This window comes from Durio zibethinus, chromosome 8, assembly GCF_047325235.1.
Source record: "Durio zibethinus cultivar Kanyao isolate XHJ-2024 chromosome 8, ASM4732523v1, whole genome shotgun sequence".
Taxonomy (NCBI): Eukaryota; Viridiplantae; Streptophyta; class Magnoliopsida; order Malvales; family Malvaceae; genus Durio; species Durio zibethinus.
In genome coordinates this window covers 5738871-5763257 of record NC_143169.1, presented here as the reverse complement: position 1 = coordinate 5763257, position 24387 = coordinate 5738871, and the positions used below count along the sequence as shown (strand labels likewise).

Sequence of the window (24387 nt, the reverse complement as noted above, 5' to 3'; positions counted from 1 at the left end):
ATTTCATTATTTAAATATTCCAACAAAAAGGGAGCTTGAGAAGACCAAGGGAAAAAACAAAAAGTGAGGCTTGCCTAAAAATATCCGCCAAAAGGCAGCAGCTCCCCTAACTGAACCCCTCACAAACACTCAACTTGCATTGAACCTAACACTAAAATAGTGAGAAACCTTGCCGAAACTACACTAGCCTACCAGCCTAAAAGAATCTAAAAAGAAAACTCCACAGCCAAACTCGATGAGAGCTATATATAAATCATTTATGTAATTCTCTCAAATATTGCTTAACATAATTAAAAGCTTGATTAACCAAGCACAAAAGTGAGAAGGGAAATGGCCTCTGAAACTCCGCTTCGGCTTCCAGTCATAGATTTCTCAAAGCAAGATCTCAAGCCAGGATATCCAGAATGGGATTCAGTGAAAACGCAAGTCCGTCGAGCACTTGAAGACTTTGGTTGCTTCGAGGCATTGTATGACAAAGCTCCACCGGAGCTTCGAAAGGCGGTATTCGGAGGCCTGGAACAGCTTTTTGACTTACCTTTAGAAACAAAAATGCTCAATGTCTCCGAGAAGCCCTCTCATGCCTATATTGCACCCCATCCTAATGCACCACTATATGAAAGCATTGGGATTGAAGATCCAAACGTCGCTGAAAACGTCGATTCCCTTACTAACAGCTTTTGGCCCCAAGGAAACGCAAGTTTCAGGTTCATATATAATTCACTTCCTTGGTTCCTTTCTCCATTACAAAATTCATCTTCCCATGAAAGATGATTTTTGACAAAACTATATATGGTGTTAATGTGCATTTTGTCTATGATATTAGTTATTAACTAATGAATATTTTATGAACTCAAATTTTAACTCAATTTTTCGCATAGTCATCTTTAAGAACTGAAATTCAGTAAGTCTTAAAGTTCAAATTCTAACACCTGCAACTCTTTTTCCTATTTTCACGCTGCAGCCTCCTATATCTAGAGAAAAAAGAAAAACTAAAAACCGTTCTATTGTTTGCAGCAAAAGTGTACAATTTATCGTAGAGCAAGTCTCGGAGCTTGAACGAATGGTTAGGAGGATGATTTTGGAAAGTTTTGGCCTGGAAAAATATATGGATGAGCACATGAATTCGACCAAATACCTTCTCAGGGCCATGAAATACAAAGCACCACACACAACTGAGAAAACGCTTGGGTCAAGAGATCACACAGATAAAAATATAGTGACGGTATTATGCCAAGGCATTGAAGGGTTGGAGATTCAAATGAAAGATGGTGAATGGATCACTGCGAAACCGGACTCTTTAACTGTGATGATTGGGGATTCTCTATATGCAAGTTACTCCTCCCTTCTCATTTTCAAAAGTTTATCGACAGAAATAGAATTGAGAAACTTTTATCTTTAAAAATCAAGGAAATTTAATACATTAAGATATCTGTTGACATGTTAATCTTATTCATAAAATTTAAAAATTTTGCTACTAATTTATTTGATAATTTCACTTTCTTAAATTTTTCAAGTAAGTTTTCATTTTTCAATGTATCTAATTGAGCTTTTTAAGTTTTTGTTTTAATTACCCTCTTATTTTGGATTAATTAAAAAAAAAACCTCTTATTTTGAATGAAAACCATTAAAATTTATGTATAATTTTTGTCATGTCAGCATTTACATGATTATTATTTTTTTCAAATTAGTATTTACATGATAAAATATAAAATATGAAGATTCAAAGGAAGTTATAGATTCCTTATTTTATCACGTAATGTCCCATGTAGATCTTAACATGACAAAGATATCATTTACTTATAGACGTTAATATTTGCAAGTTAATAAAGAATAAAAACTTAACTTAGACAACTTTAAAAAGTACAAGAACGGTTTTTTAGCATGTTAGCCATATGAAAATAAATACAAACCCTATATTGAAATTTGTGTGATAATTTATTACTCATGCAGGCATGGTTAAATGGTAGATTGCACACTCCACATCATCGTGTTATGATGAGGGGACATAAGTCGAGGTACTCATTTGGATTGTTTTCGAATCCCAAAGGAGGGTACATAATAAATGCCCCAGAAGAGTTAGTGGATGAAGAACATCCCTTGATGTTTAAGCCCTATGACTTCGATAAATTCTTGGAATTCTTCCACTCGGATGCTGCCCGTAAAACTCAATCTGCCTTTCAAACTTATTGCGGTATCAAACAGTAATTTGGTTATAAAAATTTGGAGCTAATGACATTGCTATGTAATAGGTATGTGGTTGAAATAAGTGCTGATTACGTGCATATTTACGTATGGAATTCTTCACCAGTTTGGCTTTGTTTGATATCGATATATTGACTTTGGGTAATTGGTTCGATGATCTCAATAAATTTTTTTTTTTAAGAGAATGATCTCAATATAAATTAAAGCTCAAGGAAATGGAAACAACTCAGTGTTAAAGAAGAAAAACAATTAAAGCAAATTTGCCATTTTACTCTTCATCAATATTAAAATTTGCACTTTATTTTAATTTGATTGAGTTTTACGTAAAGTTGTTCATAGATCGGATTATTTTTCATTTATAGATCGAATTTAGTTCGAGTCAAACTGTGAAAATGAATTTTGAAATCGAAATTCAGTCGCACTCAAATTACTGATTAATGAATTAAAATTTAAATTTTTGTTGTTATGTAAGAATAAAAGGCATTAATTTTGATATCCTCATTTTATTTGGGGATACTTCTCTAGTACCGGATCTATGATTTTTTTTTCACTTATAATATATAAAAAATGTTAACGGATTCATTAATTTTATCAATAAAAGGTGAATTTAGGGGAAATTTTATAGATGTCCAAGGAAAAAAAATTTTCTAATTTTTTTATTTTCCTCTTTGTGAATGTCCATGAAAAAATTTTGAAAGTATTCAAAAAAAAAAATTTTTTCAAACTTTTTTGTTTTTTACTTTTTGGGTGTCTAGGAAAAATCTAGGTGTCCATTTGTATCCGTCCCTGCTTCTCTCGTTTGTCCTATCCTTTCTTTTTCTTCTTCTTGTTCAGTTTTAGTTTATATCTAGTTCCATGTTTCCTGCAACATAAAGCTGGGCTAGGTGTTATTTGTCTCTATCATCGATTTCTGTCAAACATTGGATTTGATCTTGTCATACAAGAAAATCATAGTAATCATGAAGATTTTTTTTTGTAACGAAAAAAAGGGAAAATGAAAACTCATAAAACTATTATCAACTAATTGCTAATCTTGTTCAATGTCTGCATATCAATTTCCTCCTCTAAAACCATGGTAGGCAGGCTGCTACTACGACTATCGCAGTTAGTCCACGGAGAGTTCCCCAGCAATTCACCACACCCTTCAATCCTATAATATATGCATGTTTAGCTATAATGATCAGTACAAAGCAAGGGTTCGATATATAAAGTCAGAGTAATAATTAAAAAAAGAAAACTATAATTAAACTGAGAAATTCAGATTAATATATATATATATCAATTTTTTATATATTTATTTTTAAATTTTATATTTATTAATTTATTAGATGACATCTTCTGTTTCATTGATAATATATAAAATTTATATATTATACATTGATAATGCGCAATTAAATATAATCTCATATATATATATATATATATATATATATATGAAATAGTTTACCATTACCTTTTGAGGTCAAACTACTAGGAGGTGGTGGTGGTGGTTGCGGACGCCCTAGCGGCAGGTCCAACCCAAGGCCCTGACAGTCAGCTCCAAAGTAACCTGGGACAAGAAATTTCACAAATTACATATTTAAAATTTAATCATAACGGCCTGGCTAAACAATGGAAAATACGCTCCATAAAACAAAAATTCCAAGAACCTCTTTAAGACTTCAACACTAACAAAGTCTTGGCTCAAATTAAAATTTTCAACTTGAAACCACTAGTCACTATAAATGGAAATGGAACTTTAGACTTAATTTGAGAGCATTCCCACCGCATTGAAGACTGCATTTTATGATTAAACCTGAAATGGAGCCTTAATTTAAAAGTCAGTATAATTGACCTTCATCCTAGTAATATTTCCTAGAGATATTTACCTTCAAAATTATATTTTTGTGCTCCTTACTTGTGCTAGGTTTAACCTAACAAGATCAAAAGGGGGAAAGAAAGCCAACTTACATGGTTTCAAACAAGGTAAGCCAGGGGAATTAAACAAATTCTCTGAGCCTTGATTGCAATGGCAGATATGTCCAGTTCCATAAGTCACACATTTGCCATCACCACACCAGATAAGATCACAATCTGTGGAGTAAAATAGTTTCTTTCTTTTAGTTGGCATGGTATTCACAAAATTGCGTTGAAAATTGAAAGTAATTGAAACCCATTTTTAGGAGTATAATAATTTATATATACGGCTAGTTTGATTTGCCGGTGGTGGAAGAGAAGCTGGAGGTGGAGGTGCTGATGGAGATTCGTTGCCACAATCAAAATCAACTGTGCCTGCAATTATCGAGTAAATAAAATTATTATGGATGAAAATTTATGCTAATATTTTTTTCTCTATCTCTATATTTTCTACTAAATTTTGTAAATATTGATTGTTAATTTGCATAAAGATTGACTCGGTTAGCCTCAACAAAGCTAGATATTGTCAAAGAGCTATGCAGTGTAGACAGTTTTGAACCTCTAGCTATCTACGTTGTATTCATGTTCGATATTTTTGATATTTGCAATATGTCAAAATATGTATCGAATTTGACGGATACAATAAGAAAAAAAAAAGAAAAAAAAAACAATTTTTATGTGAATAATGATGTGTATGTTATTTTATTATGTTTATCATCATTTTTTTTTATAAAAATAAATATCTTTTAAAAATCAACCTAATATCTATCATATATTTTTAATTGATAATTATAGTATATAAAAAACTATTTTTAATTATCATATCCTGTCAAATTCGTATCCGTACTTTTTAAAAATTATAATATAATTATATTTATATCGTATCATACTCATAATATATATTTGTGATCTGTGTTCATGCTTCATAACTAAAGAGTTTATTATCTAGTAAAAGAGTTTTAGATTTTTAATTTTATAATCGGAGTTGAATCCTAACAATCTTAAATTTGAAAAAAAATGTATTGACTATAATAACAAAGAAGTGTCACGGATATTAATTTAAAAAAAAAAAAAAGAATAAGGACCAAGTAAACGGCGAATCAGAGAAAGATTTCAATGTTGGACTTTAACTTTCTATTGAGGATCAATAACCGTCGTTACCAAACTTAATTGTTTTTAATACAAATTATGAAGTAACAACTGTATATCCTTCCAAAAAAAAACTGTGTATACATAGCTTCACAAGCTTATCATGCCGATATTTTCTCAGATAATTAAGAAGCATCTTAAGTTAGGCAAATATTCGGCAGAATGACTTAAGTTGGGCAAATATTTGGCAGAATGTAAGCAACAAGAAAAATGTGACAAACAAAAAATATTCATTAATCATTCTTATTCAACATGTTTTGATCTTCCTAACTATTTACATTTCTTTTGCAATATAAAAATTTAAGCAAGACAACTTATCTATCCTTAATGAAAAGATTGTTGATCCGAGTCTCACAAAATATTGCCTGCTTTTGGAGTTTGGTGATTTCTGGTCATGATTTTGTCTTATGAAAAAGGACTTCTCAATAAGAGAATGATAAGTCATCATAATAAGTCACGATTCAATTCTTGATTGTCAACGGTGCGAGTGTTGAGGAAGAAAGGATAACATACCGTGATGGCCAAAGATTAAACTGTGACTTAAAGCAAAGATCTTTTTTTTTTTTTTTTTTTTAAGAACAAAACATCAGGTCCTAAAATAAACAATATTGGCTAGTCCAACAATCTTGCATCAACATATACGCATATATGCATAGATGTACAAACACATTAACAGTGAGTAGAGAGAAATAGAGGCTGAGAAACTGACAGTTAGGAATAAGACAAGAGGGGAAGGTCAAAGGACCAATCTGTATCTTTCTCCATCCAGGATTACACTCGCAGTCAAAACCAAGAAGTGAATTGTTAGAAGCCTTACATGTTCCTTGCCCACAATTTATAAACGAACACACAATATCTGCAACATGTTCCGTCATCAACATCATCAGCAAGTACAGCACCCATAAAAACATCAAGCTTAGCAGAATCCAAATCCCACCATAACTGAAAATGCTTTTTCGAAGAACAATTATAGGGGGGGGGGTTGTGTTACCTTGGAATGGATTCAATGAATTTAATGTTAAACGTGAAGAATTGCCTGTTACAGTTGAAGTAGAGAAAGAGAAGAGAAGAAGGAAAGAAAAGAGAATGAGATTGAGATTCCAACCATCCATTGGTGCGGGAGCAGCAAAGGGCACAGCAAGTTTGTGAAGACAGTTGTATCTATTTATAGTAAGAAAGGCAGATTATGGGACCAGCCTACCAGGCTGCGTTTGCTTGTCTATCCAAATTCTAATAGGGGCCCTTTTGTTCAAAAAAAAAAAAAAAAACTAGGTGTGCAACTGAGTCGTTGATATTGCCAGACTCGAGCTCAACTCTTGAGATTAAAATCTTAACTCGATCTCAATTAAATTTTATTTTTTATATTCAAACTCAGTTCAGAGTTTGGTGTCACAAATCACAACTCATTTTCATGTATGCTGCTTGTTGTAAATAACAAATTCAAGGAAAATGATGGGACTCTTGCATGTTTGCAGTATCTTTTTAGATGTTTACAAATATGAGATTTTGATTAAATGAACAGTTTATTGATAAAAATAGTGAACAATGATCAGGTTACATCAATGAGATTACAGATACAAATAGCACAACAATGTAAGAACTCTTGTGACTCGATAACAATCAATCAGCCACTTTCAAAGGGACAAGCCAAACGCCAGAAAATATAAGAAATAACAACGAACACCGATTCGATAAGCATATCAGGAAAGCAAAAAATATATCATCCTCAAAAAACGCTTCAGGACCTTTATATAATCTTCCTGGCAGATATCTCACAGGTAAACTAACGTTTTTAAGCTATGGAGAGTCTCAATTTTTTAACAAGCATACTATGCTAGCCGACGTTGGCCAGTGTTTGTCAGGGATCATTTGCAAGGAAACTGGAGTAACAGAGCCTTCAGGCTTCAGGTGCTTTGCTAAAGTTTCCATCAGCAATGCCCATATGCAGTGGTGAATCTTTCATAGCGGGTAGCTATGGACCAATCCCCCCTTTAAAAACAAAATATTTACCATGTATGAGTCATCTATTAATATTAAAATTTTAAGCTAGCATGGACCAATCCAGGCAAATTTTTAGTTTCTTTGGAGTGAAAGACATAATGATAAAAGTCTAGAATCAATATTCAATATTGCCAGCGCAAGAGATCTACTGAAATTTTAAATTATATTTATTGTTAATTATATCAACATACAAGACAATTGTGATAATTTGGTGAACTTAAAACATCACCTATCAGTTCTACAAGGGAGACTAAGACAATTGTGATAATGGGGTGAACTTAAAACATCACCTATCAGTTCTATAAGGGAGACTAACTTTAAGAGAGGTGAATTTTGGAGCAGAATGAGGTGGGGGGTAATCCATAAGCGAGACACTAGATATGTAATTTTCCTCTTCATTCTCTCACATCCACCATTTTTACCCAAAACATGAAACTATTTTGCTGTGGCATTTCTTGCACTCATTAAGACAAGTTAATGAAGAAATTACTCTTATGTGAGATAGGACCTATCTACTAAAATTATTCTATAAACATTTAAATCATTTACTTTTCAGATGATTCAAATATACACTTTTATTTGGCTTCCAAAGGAAAGATTTTAAGTTACATCATCACAAGTATGCTACCAAAAGATAGATCTTTATCTTATCGATCCATCACATGAAAAACTTATAGCTAATATAAAACAAATCAAATGTGGCATAAGAAAAGCCACAAATAAAGAAAATATCATATCATAAAACTTCAAAAAAAAATAACAAGATTATTTATAGATTAGTGAGAGTAATTTACCTCAACTGTTTTTAAATTGATCCGAATAAGCTCCATACGACTCTCAAAATTAGGTAGAGGAATGTATATACGCTTTTCAAGTCGCCTCCTAGATTGCATGATGACAATTAGACAACAAGTGTAACCCAGTAACTTGACTGATAAGATCCTTCAAACATATGACTTGGTGCAAATAAGATATCCAGTCAATTGAAAAGGACAAAAAAAATTAAAAACTAAAACATATCGAACATAAACAGGACCAACCTGAGAGCCTTGTCTATGTCTCATGGGAAGTTAGTTGCGGCCAAAACCATCACTATCTTCCGGCTACCATCTTCATTCGTGCCAGTATTATTTACACCATCTACCTGAACAAGAAGTTCAGATTTTACCCTTCTAGATGATTCATGCTCCCCAGAAGCCCTAAACCAAAAAAAAAAAAAAAAAAAAGCTTTTAAAGTTAAGCGTGAGAGAACATTTAGCGAAGAATATATGTACCAATATCACAATTTTGGGGACAACATCCAGGACTTCGTTTGATAGTATAGAAAAGCTAATGTCACAAAGCAGAAGAAAGACAAAGAGTTGTTTTTTTTTTTTTTTTTGGCCAACAGAGAATGAGTGTTTTTTTGGCCCAGAGAGAGAGAGAGAGAGTTTTTAATGCATCAGTAAATGCATAAATGAAGATTTGAAGAGAAAGGGAACACGTCTATCCATGAAATATCAAGTTAAACATTGAAATATCAGCAGACATACACACCCTCATGCTAGAAAAATACTTAGAGAAATGTATGAATTCTGAACATGAAGAATAAATAAAAGCTAACAGCCAAACTCTACAGTAACAGGCAGTGAACTTACCCACGGGCATTGCAAAGAGAGTCAATCTCATCAATAAAAATTGTACTAGGTGCATAAGCTTTTGCAAGATCAAACAAGCACTTAACCATGCGCTCACTCTCCCCGCCCCACTTTGATGCTAATATAGCAGAAGAAACATTAAAAAAAGTTGTCCCACACTCAGTGACAACCGCTTTAGCCAGAAGAGTTTTGCCAGTTCCAGGAGCACCAAACATAAGAACACCTTTCCGTGGTCTTCTAATTCCCTAAAGACAAACAAGAATAAAATAACTCATCCTATCCAGCAGCTGATGTCAATAAACATATTTAGATGTGGAAAGAAACAGGATGCAGAAAGTTACTCTTCTAATTTTCTAGAATTTTGGAAACAGAACTCTCTTAGTGACTTTTCCATATTTCCTAGAAACATCTACAGAAAACCAGACTTAGATTCCCTTTGTTATATTTATTGGATGCAAAATCAAACCAATGAAGTCATAAGAAGTAACACTGTATCATGGAACAGAAACAAGATTCGATCTGGCAATATTATATGGCCTCTACCAAATCATAATTTAATGATAATTTGTGGCAAGTACCTGAAAATATTCAGCCATCCGTAAAGGAAGAACAACAGCTTCCTCTAAAAGCCTTTTTGCTTCAGTCAAACCAGCAACATCATCCCAACATACTCCAGGAGTGGCTTCTAAGACGTCCCTTTCCAGCATTGCAGCTAAATCTGGATCAGGTCCCTCGTACTGTGACTTCTTTGACTTTCCATCTTCAGCATCACCATTCTAAAAAATTGCACAAACAAATCAATCACCACAAAATCAAAAACATCAAACTAAGTTAGTTTTAACTTCATCATAACAAAAACTGTTCATGTCACTATAAGTATTTGGAATTACGTTAAAGAGGTTTTAGATATTAATAGTACATGTGGACGTGCATGACAAGTGAACTTAAGTATGTTAAGCTTTATCTTGAAATCTCAAACTCCCGTCAAAATTAACATTCAAATTTTTGTCAACTAGATCTTACGTACTGCCGCATCTCCTTTGCTAGACTTCCCCGAACCGGTGCCCTTCTTTCCAACGGTAGATGCTCTGACCCCTGTGTTAGTTCTACTCGAACCACCAGCACCACGGCCAGTTGCACCCGTTCGATTATTACCACGACCCCAAGTCCCATCTTGGGTAGATTTCGTCATACGTACTTGACCAGCCCTTGCAGGTCTTCTAATTGTTGTACCCCGACTTGGAGGCCTCCACACATCAGGATCATCCATTGGAGCACATGATGAAGTCGGGTACTCATCTAATGGTTGGAATATAAAAGACGACTTGGCATGAATCGATGCCGAAGAAGGGCGCTGCCCATTAGGAGAATGACCTTCTCTCTGCATCCAATTGCTTCACAACTTCTGTCTCCTCTAATAGTGCTTTCTTCACTTTCATCCATTTTGAATTATTTGGTCTAAAAATATCTTGATAATGCTTTTAAAAAACAAATGAGAGGATTATTGAAAGGATTTTTGGATCAAAAATGTCTTAAATAATTTTAGTTAAAAAATATCAAGTGATTATTTAAGGTTATTTTGACAAAAAAAAAACATTAAATAATGCCTTTTAAAAAAACGAAGAGGATAATTTGAAACTTTTTTTTGATAAAAATATCTTAAATAAATTTTTTTTAAAATAAAAGATTATTTAAGTTATTTTTTGTCAAAAAAAAGTCTTAAATAGTTCTTTTTTAAAAATAAAAAGATTATTTAAAACGTTTTTATACAGATATACCTTAAATAATCTATTTATAAAAATAAAAAATGATTATTTAAGGCATCTCTTCATGCCAAATGCCCTAATTGCGAAATAAATTTTTTTTTATACAAAAATTTACAATTGAGTTCCAATCACTTTCAAATATACTTTTTAAAAATGTAACAACTATTTCATAATTTTTTATTTAAGTTAAATTTAAAAATAAGATAACTTTCCTTCGAAATCTTATAATACCACAAAATAATGTGAATTTACATTTTAAGTACCGTTAAAAATCTATCACTTTCTCCTATAATTGAATTATCCTAACCAAAGGTGATAATCAAATACCTACTATCAAGTTTTCGAGAAAAAATTTATGAATTTCTTCAAACCAAACACCACTTTAGAGTTTTAGACAATTGGGTATACCCTAAAACGATTACAACTTTTGATTTTAATTCATTAAATCATTTTTTTTCTTTTTTTTTAGATTTTTTTTATATATTTTTGTTTCAATTGAATCTTAAACTTGTCTTAATGAATCAAATGTCTTTATTTTAAATTTATTAATAAACAAATAATGTATGAAATGCTTTAATTGATTATGTTTTTTAACTTAAATGATTATGTTTAATACATTTGAAATGTAAAGTAAATTACATAATTTCAATATGGCTTTTTTCATATTTAATTGATAAGTTTTATGTTTACAAAGTGTTAAATTTCAAACAACTCAATTATTTTGATTCAATCAATTTAAGTTTAATATACTTTTGTTATTTATATGGTTTTATGTTTTATTTATTATTTTTATTATTTTATAAAAAATAAAGAATCAAAACATGAACTAAACCCAACTTTAATGGACAACTCAGTTCTTAATAATCCACAACAATTTTAACTTTTAAATTTCTCATCAAATGATAAAATATTTTAATAATCACATTTACATAATCTTTTGATAAAATATTAAGCTTTTAATTTAAATTATCACGATTTAATTTTTAACAATTTAAATATATTTATTAAAAAAAAAAAGCCTACTTTTAGGAATTTCAAAATTGATGGTACCCGAGGAAGATTGATACAAAGAAATCAAATCGAGCTCCCACCTCTTTAATTTCAATAAAGAACTAATGTTTCCTTTTCCTTTTAACTTGCCATTCATTTTGCTGTTAAAAAAATTTCCAAATTGCTTTCTGGTGAGACATTTTGTCTCCAACGTGTGCCTACATTTTCCAGGGGGAAAAGTTGCATGATTACTTATTTTCCCATTCATCCAGTTGAATTAAAGTGAAGATGGGAAAAGAACAAAGACATGACGGCTGAAAAACGAGAAATAGTGTAGTCAAGCAGACTGATAGCTGACCTGAGAAAAGGGAAAGAAACAATAACAAGTTCTATACCTAAAATGATCATAAAGATGAACTTAGAGTTTCAATTCATGCAAACATCTTAAAAAGTAATATTCAACAAGTTCGAAATTTAGATCTTAGCATCTGCAACTCTCTTAAATCTAAGCATTTGCAGCCTCTTTCTGTATCCTTAATTTTCAATTTTCTTTATACCAAAAATAAAATGGTCACAAAATATTTGTATGAAAGACATAAGTAGTTCAGTTGAGAAGCCTGAGTTGACTTTAAACCATGCGCCACCACTCCAACCCCAGGTCCAGGGATACATTCTCCTACCAATTCCACCAGAAACACTTGACTGAGCATGTGAATAAAGCCGCTTGTGGTAGTGGACGGATACCAAGGCCTGACTCAGCCGAATTTACCTTGCAATGGTTCATCACATAAGAATGTTTTCATCTGAACATGCTTCTGCTCTAGAAACACAAACCATTTGGCAGATGTTGCACATGTGAAAGAAACCAGGAAATGACAACTTGTGAATGCAAAAAATGAAATTGAACCACCACCAAAGATGCTTAAACCCAAAATTACTTTTCCACTATACTTATCTGTGAAAGTACTTTTCCACTATACTTAACTGAAGCAGCAGCTCTAATTTTGAGCAACTTAGCAGGTAGACAGCCTCCAATTATTCAAATGAACCAGTTCTAAAATTTAAACTGGTGAATGGACCCAATTCTGTATTTCAATTAAATGTAAAATACAGTTACTGCACCATTCCACCTTTCACCAATTCTTCTAATCCTCTCTTCAGCCTCTTTGCAGCTGCTCTACTGTCATCCTCTATCAGCCCACCAAAGGAAATCCTCAAATGCCCTGGGGACCAGCATGCAGTTCCCAGGATCACAACCACCCTATGCCTGTTAGCAAGCCACTGAACAACCTTAACATCATCAACATATTTCTCTGGTAGTGTTTCCCACAAGTAAATTGCGCCTTCTCCACCCTGTACAACAACTTCTCCCAATGGTAAGAGTGCTTCTACAACTCTTTCTTGATTCTTCACAAAATCTTTCACTCGTTCAAGAACCCATTCAGGTCCCACTTCTAAAGAGTGAAAGGCAAGTCTCTGCAAAATTATTGAAGTGCAGATAGGTATGTTGTCTTGAACTTTGAGAAGTTGAGTTGCAAGGCCCTCCACTTCTGTGGGGTATGCAATCTGCATACATCCATACAGGCTCAGACTCAGTGCAGATACCATAGGTAGATGGATACAAATACTTCATGGTAAATTAAGAAGGATATGGTCAGAAAGTTATCCGATTATGATTGTAAGTTCTATTTGTAAAAATAATATCACCCCAAAAAAAAGTAAATGCTTTTAGAACTTAGTGCCAATATCACTGACCAAGAAAAAAATACGAATTTCATTAAGAAAAAGAAAAAAAATGCAATATCATCATTTTCTGGATGCATGATTTAATAACCAAAGATTTATGCATTTATTTTGTGGAGAAAAAAAGAAGTGTCTCACAATGATGTTAAATGTCCAACACACCATCCCATCATCCTGTAGGCTTTTGATAAAGAAAAGATGTTGACTATGTGATCGCCTTCCAGGCAGGAGTGTTTTAGGCCATCATACATAAAATACCTGAATATGGGTTTTCATAGACTATATAGATTTACAAGTTTCCACACTGTACACTCAGGGAAATAATTTAAGAGCATCGCTTATTTAAATGTGAAGAAATTAAAGAATACTTAAACTGCAACTTTATCCTGTATCCACAGTAAACCATCAACTATGCCCCATGGGTTTGGTCATCAATTTCTCATTCTCCAGGTGCCAATTGATCCATCACCATCTAGACATTTATCTTCAAAAACTAATGCTCAAATCATAATCCATGGGAAGGGAAAAATATTAGGGGTATGGCCCCCAAGATAAGACTGCAGGCATACTTCATTTACGCTAAAAGAGACATAATTCTAGCTGTAGAAATCAGAGCTTCAAAGAAGGTTTGCTTAATCCAGACATTATATATGACAAAATATCTTAAAGTTGTGCTACTTCTAAAATTTACATTTTACATGTCATTTAAATGTACAACCATGAGGGGAATAGTCCCTTATCATAGAAAACCTACATCCTTAGAGCCTCAAAGTATGCTATAGTTCAATTATCTGCATTCAACACCTTTGCATGATGCAAGGCTTTCTTGAAATAAAATAAAAATCCATCACAGGAAAAGAATCTATAACAATAACAGAAGAGACTTGCTCGAATGTATTATCTACAAGCAGCCAGCATCCAGCATTTTTACATAGATCTGAGATCCTCTATTTAAAATGAAAAAGAGAAAAAGAACCTAGTTAAGAATTTAAAATAAAACATGACAATGAACCAGTTATACCAGAAAGCATGATCAAGCAGAAGTAAACCTACATAAGTACACCCTTAGATACATATGTGCAAATGCGTTTGCATGTTTGCACACCCAATTACACAGGCACATGGACACACACACACACACACACACACACACACACACAATGAGAGAGACCTTAAGTAGTGGCGTTGGAACGTAGGTCCCAGATGGGTTGCCAGGATTAACAACAGTAACAAGCTTTGGAGCAGGCATAGTTTCCAGCAATGTCCTTTCTAACCAGTTTGAAAACAGAGACAATAATGATCAATCATCTAAAACAATACACATGATGTTCCTGGTCTAAATAATAATACATCTTGTGCTCTGTTATGCATGTAAATCTATTGCCCTTATATTACTTAATAATAATGGTCACATAATCTCTTCAACTGAAATCAACCAATTACGTAACTAGAAATTTATTCAGTAGACAGGGCCAGAACAACAGCAAACCCATCGAAAATAGGCTCTAAGTTGTGTCCTCATTTCCCCAAACAAATGAAATAAAACAAAAGCAAGTGCTAAGCAGCAAGCGAACAAATCAAAATGTCTTTTCTTTAGGTGTTTTTTCTTCACATAAGACCTCTATAACAACGAAATCTAATGAGTTTAAAAGAGTAACCTTTTTTTTTATAAACATTATAAGGGAGACATAATAGTGATTGTATGCATGTGAAATGCTCGAAAATGGATCAAAAGGAACTAACTTTTCTCAGCTTTCTTGAAAGTTATGGCCTTTCTTCTTTTCGGTTCAATCTCCTCCTTCCCTTTTATGGTTCTCCTTTTGTTGTTATTGCCAGCCTCTTTTGTATTTTTTAAAGAACTTGCCCCCTAACTACTCAAAAACCGTCCCCTTTCTCACTCTCCTTCCCCCCTTTTTATAGTTGTTCAATCTCCTCCTTCCCTTGTATGGTTCTCCTTTTGTTGTTATTGCCAGCCTCTTTTGTATTTTTTAAAGAACTTGCCCCCAAACCACTCAAAAACCGTCCCCTTTCTCACTCTCCTTCCCCCCTTTTTATAGTTTAGCTCCCTCTCTTATGGCCAAAAATAGATGAATACCTCTGCGTTTTCTTTCTGCTCCTTACCTATTGCCAACCCACTAACTCTTGCCCCTTTCTGGCAGGCTTACTCTTTTGTTTTATTTGGCAGCTCCCCAGCATTGTTGTTTGTTATCTGACCATCACCTCCCTTGTAGCCGCCTCTCTTCCCTTCCGTACCGTGCATGTGCCCACATGAAAACTTGACATTTTCTTAAAAAAGGGCCTTAAAGCTAGGATAGGCTTTTTGCTTGGACTCCTCACATATAAAACATATTTGAGCCAAAACTTTGGGTCCATAAACGGACTACAAATTAAGCCACGTAACGGACGATTTTTAGGCCCTTTTTCAGGCTTTTAAGACTTTAAAAATGGGCTATCCATTGGGTTTTTCCTTTTCTTTTTTTCTTTGTGCAAGTGGGTTTTAGTTGGGCCTTTCCTTTTTATCAATTCCGAGCCTTTTTTGATGGTCAGCTTGACCCTTTAATCGGGCTAAAAAAATGGATTGTTTTAAATCACCAATTTTGGTCTGCACTTTGGTGCTTCGTAAAACGGATTCGATTTAATGATGTTAGATTGTTTTAGATAAAATTAGATGTCTACAGAGAGCTTATGGGTTTCTCTTCTTAAGTGGAAGAGTTCACAATGGAGGTTTGACATATTAAATTCAATGTCAATGGTGTATTCTTAACAAAGGTACCACAAAAAGTTAAAGGCTTCTTTTTATATGCAATCTAGGTGAGGTATTTAGAAAAAGTGGCAGAAAGAGTTTAATGGGTGTAGGCCAATCAATCTAAGTCTATGGTTAACATGAGCTCGCACGAGAATAGGTTGGATTTGAAATGAGCTCTTTTATTCTATTGTCAAGGCTATTTTTTACAATTATTTGTTGGATATTTGGAATGAGGTTTCTCACCTAGATGTCTAAATGGAATATAAAAGCTGAGAGGATGGTAAAAGATTCATCATTGCAATAACAGGAATAATCTTTAAAGTATTTGAAGGTCTGAATAACATATCTGAAAGAATATTATCATTTCCTTTTATATGTTTTAGGAATACTTCGAAAACCATTGGAAAAATCTTAGCAACTATGCATTTGGCATTGTCATAATATATTGGTCCAGAAACTCGATCGTTAGATAAAAATTTAAAGTCATAAAAACATAAAGAGTCACCAGCAATCTTTTTGTGGGTGTGATTGGCCACAAAAAAATTTTATCTTTTTAATAAAACAATAAAATGGTTTGAAGTTTATTAAAGATAATTTTGGTGCATGAAAACAAGATTAAGTTCAGGAGTTGATTACGTATGGGGAAGGATTAGCACCCTACAACTATAAAAATTGGTACCAATTAACCATAAGCTATCTATAGTTTTGGATAAAAATGGCTTTTATATAAAATCTATAATTATTCCCTTTTTTAGAAAGAAAGAAAATTAATTAAAAATCTTTATTTAAGAATATTGTGAAAATCTTTAAATTAAAAAAATATCTTATAATTTCGACATCTGGGCAAAATCCAAAAATAATACTTTCCTTTTAAGATTTACCATAACATTCTTTTAAAAATAAAAATAACATTCTTTGTATATGATAATTATTGGTGACTCTTTAATAACTAGATAAAATATTGTTAGCTTTATAGGTTAGATGGTGATCCAAGAGAGGGGTGAATTGGATCTCTCCAAATTCTTCCCAAATAATGATTTCAATATAATTGAATGGAAATTAAGACAATAAGCCTTTTTGATGAAAATATAATGAAAACAATAACAATTAATGAACTTAAAATAAAATATGAACAATAATAAATTATAAGGAGATAGGGATAAAGAAATCAAACACAATGATTTATAGAGGTTCGGTCCTTCTCCACAAGGCACCTATGTCTTCTCTCTTCGTTATCCACACCAAGGTCTCAATCCACTATGTGTTGAAGATTACAAACAAGCTTCTCAAAGCTTTACAAACTTAACTCACACACTCTTAAAGGTTATCCTCCCCCTTAAGCTTACAAGCACACAATGCAAATTTTTTGAAGTGTTTTGCAAACTCTAAGAACCTCTCAAAGGTTGGATGTTTGTTAATTTGAAGTATATAATGGTATAGACAAGAAAATGATGAATGAACAACAAAAATAATTTGGATACAACAAATGCAAAGATATAGACTTTGAAGCTTTAAAAACTCTTGATTATTTGAGAGAATGAAAATATTGCTTGTTGGCTCTTACTCTCTTGATTCATCAATCTTCTTAGTGTGTTGGAGTGCCCAATTTATAGAGAAATTGAAGAAGTAGCCATTGGAAGTGTTTGGGAAGTGAAAGTAGCCGTTGAATCCTTGATAAAATAGTCGTTTGAGTGATTTTGGCCTTCAAGGGATCAATCCCCTTCCTCAGGGGATCGATTGTTCATGTTTTGAACCAATTTCCCTATGAAAATAGCCTAACCAATCGATCCCTTTTGTAGGGGATCGATCCCTTTTCTGGATTGTCAATCCTGGGAGCATTCTATTTGAAAACCAATTGATCCATTCTAGAGGGGATAGATCCTGTCCATGCTAGGTGGTAGTTTTGCATTTGGCACTCTACTTACTAATTTGATCATAACTTGAGTTATACAAATCCAAATCACAAACCATTTGAAAAACTAGAATTAAAGAGCTTTCTATCCATATAAAGTTCATCATGTAATTCACTGTGTACGAATTATAGTGAATTTTCAAAGTTACGCCTTGTGCAGTTTTTCTGACAACTGCAGAGTGTCTACTAAACATTCAAAATCTTTTCTTAAAAAATTTGGATTTTGATTTTGTTTAATCCATTAGAAAGTAGACTCAAAGAGCTTTCCAACTATATAAAATTCAAATATTAAGACTTTGTGAATTAATACATAAAAATAAAACAAGTTCGATGTTGGAAAACTTTATTCTTGTAAAACAGCTTTCTTAAGTTAATCTATTTCTTAAAACCAATATTATCAAAATTGTATTAAGTCCAAAATGAATAAGTTCACTTTAAAAACAACAATTGGACTTTTATTTAAACTCAAATAAATAATCTTTAAAGATAGATTTGGTTTGAGAAATATGAAAACAATGAACGGTTTGTTTAAGCTTTGAAAATCATATTATTTATTTAGTACAAAAATATAAAACTTAAGAACATGTACTAAATAAATCTTTTTCAAAATCTTGATCAAGCTTATTTAGCTTAATGTTTTGTCATTTCAAAATAAGGATCCATTCAAGGCTAACAAGTATCAAGAATTATTTCCTTTGGAATGTTATTTTAATTTTATTTTAAATTCATTTTTAAATAATATTTTACATTAAAAGATATTTATACAAAAAAAAAGATGATGCCACAATTAAATAAGGAACAATAATAATAATTAAAAGATATGAGCACATGAATTTAAGATCTCAAAATCCAATTTTTATTTTTTATTCCTTATTTAATTTTATTACTTTAGGATTAAAGAATTATATGAAAATTTTAATTAAATAAAATTTCTTAAATATCCCATTGTCTAAGCAACATTCAAAAATAAATTATTTCACAAAAAGTTTTCATACAAATTCTTAAAAATTTAGGATGATTTGGAGATTCAGGACCTTATGGGCTTAGATTTTCATTTAGGATTTGAACTAAAGTTTTAAGGTTTTGCTTAGGGTTTGGGGTTTCACCTAGGGTTTTACCTAAGGTTTTGGATTTCACTTAGGGTTTTTCACCTAAGATTTAGAATTTTGTTTAAGGGTTTCAGGTTTTACCTAAGGTTTTAAAGTTTCATCTAAGGTTTAAGGTTTTACTTAGAGTTTTAAAAATTTACAAACCTTTTTAAAAATCTCCAACATTTAGGTAAACTTTCAGAGCATACTCATTTTTCATAACTTTTCTAAAAGCTCATTTTTCATAGCTTTTCTAGAAAATAACTATTTCTATTGTTATTATTATACTTTTCTCTTTCCCATTAAAAATTTTTTATGATTGTTATTTATTTACTTTTGTTATTATTTTTTTTATTATTTAATAATTTCTTAACATTGTAGCAGAATTAAAATTCATAAAATATGATTTGGATTCCCTCCAACATTTAGGCAAAGTTTCCAAAATCATCATTCATCATTTTTATAAAATATTTTTTTTTACATTTTATTTATTTACTCAATATTATTGTTATTATTTCAATCCCCTTGATCATGCTCATGCCAAAATTAAAAACCAAGTAGAACAACAAAGACGACAAGCAAGAAAAGCAAAACAATGACTTTAAGCCCTTCCCTTTTCGCGCCAACTAACTTGCTCCCCTGTTTAACCTTTTGAAGAACTTTTAGATGTCTAAAACACAAGTCTACCTGTTTATTTTTATACCAAGAACAATGGGACTTTAAAATTCACAAACAATTAACAAAGAATTCAAGCAGGACTAAAATATGTTTGTGAGCTTTGAAGCCTCTTTTTCTTATCATTTTGTAAGTCTAGGACGCCCAAAGCAAAACCTTATGTGTAAACATATAAGAAAAAAATGTAAAATTTTTATTTTACAAAAATAAAATAAAAAATTGAAACTGAAACTTTACTTGAGTTTTTTTTAGAATGTGTCGAAGAAGAACATGACTTTCAACATTGCATAGAAAGACATGAAGGAGATTTTTTTTGAAAAATAAAGCATCATGGTTTAAGACCAAGCTAGGATCGTGAACATTAAACCCCTACTAACAATCCTATACAAAAAAAAAGTATAGATGGCACTTTGAAAAGGTGGAACCTAACTGTAAACATTCTTATCTAATACATATGATGACCAAAAATCACCATATGGTATATCTCAAACAAGAAAAGAATGCAAAGCACCCTTTTAACATTTTTCTTTCTTAAAATAAATCTTTAACAAGCTTTATTCATATATTGTTTCCTTTTAAAGAACTATTTCATGCATGCTACACTTATATAAAAACTTGAACCGATCCTTTTACATCCTAAATCTTATATGGGAATTAATGCATTTACATCATACATATAAACTAGCCAAAAATGGTAAAACGATACCTCTTTTTCTTACTTTTTTATTTTTCATTACTGGTTTTCTACTTTTTTTTTTTTGCTTTTTTTTTTTGCTTTTTTTTTTGTTCCTTACGTATGCTTGTTACCTAGTTTTTTTTTTTTATGGTTCACCTCTACTTCACGCTTCAATTTTTTTCTGCTTTTATTTTTATTTTTTTCTTTTCGTTTCTCTTATATGCTTAGTTCTTCTTTTTTTCTACTTTTCTTATTTTTTGCTTCAGCTTCTTTTTTGGTTTTTTAGTTTTCACTTCTTTTTTTTAGTTGCGAAGCTTTCTTCTGTGCTGTTCTTTCCTCTCTTTTTTTTTGCTTTTTTTACTTGCTGCCATTTTTTTTTATCTATTACTAATTTACTTTTCGTTTCCTCATTCATTTCTTAGTTTGCCACTACCCGAATGCTTCCTCTTTTCTTTTCTTTTGCTTTCGTTTCTGCCTTTTACTAGTTTTTCTTTGCTTTTTATTTTTCAGGTTCTCTTTTTTTGGATTTTTCCTGGTACATGCCACCCTTTCTTTTCATTGTTTTATAGTTTTTTCTCCTACAAGGGTCCCACATCCCAGGCATAATTTTTCCTGCTTTGTTGTAGCCTTCCATGTGCTTTGCATCATGGCATGCCTTTTTTATTTTAGTTTTTTCCTTCATTTCATATCCTCATGCAACCTTCATTTTCTATGCAACTAAGATTGGCCTAATGGCGTCATTCTCATGGAAGACTTTAGACCAAATGGACCCCCTTGGTAGACCATCGAATAGGCTATGTTATGGCTAATTTGGCTTCCATTTTGGATGACTTTGGGCCAACTTTTTTTTAGCCTTTTTAGCTTTTTTATTTTTTATTTTTATAGTCTTTTCTAACAATTTAGTATTTATTTATATATTTTTAAATTTTTAATTATTTAAAAATTTATATATTTTTATTTTTATTTTTTACATTATTTTAATTTTTAAAATTTTTTGATGGCCAACAATAGGCCATTAATGGACTTTTAAAAAAAAAACTTCCTATCAGGCCTTTTATTTGGTCATTTTTGGTATTACTCAGGCTAATGCAATGAGTCTCACTATGAAATCCACATTGATCTCGTACAGAGCATTTAAAAATGGACCGTTAATGGACCCAAAAAATTGATGATCATGACCCAATTACAGAAACAAGCCTGAATTAAAAAGATAATTTATCTCGAACAAAATTAAGTGTTTACAAGCATCTACTTCTATTTGAAATTCGTCATTTGACCAAATGCTTTAGTTTGTAAAATTTTTTTGCCATTTGAGGGAATATTCAAGCCTTGAATAGACTTTGACTTGACCTTGAGCATATTTACCTACTATGTCTAACTCTTAGACCATTTGAGAGGCACTTTCCCTAACATTGTCTAAGATAATGAGTTATCTAAGTAAGATTTAGAAGAATTCACTGATATGCTTCACTATTCAAAGGAATTATTGAATCTATCTCTTCAAAAGATTATCATTTAGAAAATCTTCAAGTACCTATGTAATATAGGGTGCGCAATGCATTGATCATCTTTTAAATGCATACTAAAAAAATTAATTTTTGTTGCACTAATGATCATTTTTTTACAGCTGTAGATACCTAATTTTGTCCAGGATATTTTATCTTTTTAATCTGAGTTTACTTTTGTAATTAGGCCTTAATCATAATTTTTCGAGCTTATTGCATGACCTATTTTTAAATGATTCGGTAAAGGCCCATTGCATTGGCCCGATAAAGGCTCATTATTTAAAGTTCATTAATGGCCTATTATTAGCCATTAAACAAAAAATAAAAGAAATAATATTAAAATATAATAATATTAAAAGTTAAAAATTAATTTAAAAAAATCAAATAATTCAAAAATTCAAAAATGATAATATAAAGTAATAAATAAAAACAAAATCAAAGCCCAAAAAGAAAACAAAACAAAACAAAAAGGAGAGAATAAAATGAATAAGGCCCAAGTTGGCCACAAGCCATATTTAAAACCCAAGAATTTTAAAAGTAAAAGCCATGATTATGCCAAAACAGAAGCCATGCATGAACATGTGAGAAAATGCAAAATTGCTAGAGACGTGAAACGGGAATGGAGGACGTATAAGGCAGATGTGCAAAGCCAAACAATTGCTACTATTGAAGTGGGCAGTTACTAAGAAAAAGAGGGAGCTTTGCATGAGAAATGGAAAAGTCGCATGAAGTAAGTAGAAAAATAGAGTAAAAAACAAAGAGAGGTAGCAAAAAAATAGAGTAAAAAATGAGAAAAGGTAGTAAAAAAAAAAAGGAAAACTGAAAAATGAGAGTAAAAAATTGAAGCAAATAGTGAAAAGAAAAGAGACCAAAAATAGAAGTAGAAAAAGAGTGAAAAATAAAAAAAATTGAAATAATAGCAAAAAAACAAAAAAAGCAAACAACTGAAGAAAAGATATGACAAAAGAGTAGAACGTAAAAAAAAAAAATACAGTAGAATAGAGGATGGCATGCTAGCAAAAGTGAAAGAGAAAAGAAAAGGTGAACAACAATAAAAAAAAGGTATTCAACGACAAAAAAACTAAAAAAAACGTAAACTGGTGTGAACGACAATAAAAAAAAAAGGTATTCAATGACAAAAAATTGAAAGAGAAACATAAACTGGCAACAACAAGGCAAAAAAATGGTAAAAAAAATGAGCAGCAAAGAAGAAAACCTAACAAAGAAAAACTAGGTACTGGGCAGTAGCATAAACAAAAAAAAATAACCAAAAAAGAAGTAACAGAGAAGAGAAAGATAGAATTGACAGTGAAAAAAAGAGAAAAAGGCAATAGCAAAGAAAAGTAGAACCAGAAAAGAGAGAGGCATGAAATAGTAGCAGAAAAGCAAAAAAAAAAAAAAAAGAACAGCAAAAGCCAAAAAAAAATGAGCTGAAAAATGAAAGAACAAAAACAAGTAACCTTTCTTTTGTTTCACATGATTTTTTTTTCTTTTATTTTTTTCTCCCATTTAATGGTATGTCTCTATCTTTCTCTTACTATTCATGGTGTTTAAACTTTCTTACGTAGTTCTTGTTCTTTAAGTGTAGGTATTTAAAAGAAGATCTTTCCTTTTAAGAAAATAAATGGTTTGTTAAAACCTACGAAAAGAATGAAGTTTAAAATAGTTTGAAAGCCAAGTACAATAGTTTTTTATAATGCTAAGACTGGTATTATTCCTTCCATCCATTAAATGCTAATTAAATTAGACTTAAAACTTCATTGATGCTAACTAATCTAGGCTTAAATTTAATTAAGTGCCAACTAAATTAGACTTAAATATTTCACCGAGTGCCTATTAAGCTGGGCTTAAAATTTGTACTAAGTGTCAGATAATCTGAGCTTAAATCTTTTCATAGGGTGTCAACTAAACTTGGCTTAAATTTTCATTTGTTACTAACTAAACTGGGCTTAAAGTTTGCATTGAGTGCTAGATAATCTAGGTTTAAATCTTTTCATAAGGTGTCAGCTAAATTAAGCTTAAATCTTCGCAAGTGATAATTAAACTGGGCTTAAATCTTGTGCGGACTTAAATTTTTTTTGTGAACTAACGATTCCCATTAGAAATGAAAAAAGTGAAAATTCTTTCTCAATGGATTAGATGATTCTACATCCAGAGATTTCTGTTAATTTAAAAGACTTTAACACTTAAAGGGGATAAAAAAGGTTTATATTTTTTCAACTAATCTAGGCTTACATGCTAGCTAAACTGGGCTTATGTGTCAATTAATCTGAGCTTATGTGCTAGTTAATCTGGACTTTAATCCTAGGTGCCAGCTAATCTAGCCTTACATGCTAGCTAGACTAGGCTTAAACTTGGATGCCAGCTAAATCAGGCTTAAATTTTGGTTGATGCCAGCTAA

At 31.7% G+C, this 24387-nt stretch overlaps 2 protein-coding genes and 1 pseudogene across 3 annotated transcripts; all 3 read right to left on the bottom strand.

Moving 5' to 3' along the window:
- Positions 1 to 302: 302 nt before the first annotated feature.
- LOC111278350 (katanin p60 ATPase-containing subunit A1-like) lies at positions 303 to 11315 on the bottom strand (annotated as a pseudogene).
- LOC149517342 (uncharacterized) lies at positions 3128 to 6481 on the bottom strand. The gene is made up of 6 exons (XM_089764637.1): positions 6239 to 6481; positions 5957 to 6103; positions 4387 to 4473; positions 4153 to 4275; positions 3650 to 3751; positions 3128 to 3352 (listed from the first exon to the last, which is right to left on the bottom strand). Exons 1-6 carry the CDS (start codon positions 6357 to 6359, stop codon positions 3267 to 3269), a joined length of 666 nt encoding a protein of 221 aa, XP_089620763.1. The 5' UTR covers positions 6360 to 6481; the 3' UTR covers positions 3128 to 3266.
- Positions 11316 to 11750: 435 nt separating the features above from the next.
- LOC111278812 (aromatic aminotransferase ISS1-like) lies at positions 11751 to 15660 on the bottom strand. 2 transcript variants are annotated; one of them, XR_016344002.1, is made up of 2 exons: positions 15128 to 15660; positions 11751 to 13207 (listed from the first exon to the last, which is right to left on the bottom strand). XR_016344002.1 is itself a non-coding variant. In XM_089764638.1 (2 exons), exons 1-2 carry the CDS (start codon positions 13547 to 13549, stop codon positions 12755 to 12757), a joined length of 480 nt encoding a protein of 159 aa, XP_089620764.1. In that variant the 5' UTR covers positions 13550 to 15097; the 3' UTR covers positions 11872 to 12754. The 2 variants fall into 2 exon arrangements, 1 of the variants encoding a protein (XP_089620764.1); XM_089764638.1 differs by lacking the exon at positions 15128 to 15660 and adding an exon at positions 13523 to 15097 and having other exon boundaries at positions 11872 to 13207.
- Between the last annotated feature and the right edge of the window lie 8727 nt (positions 15661 to 24387).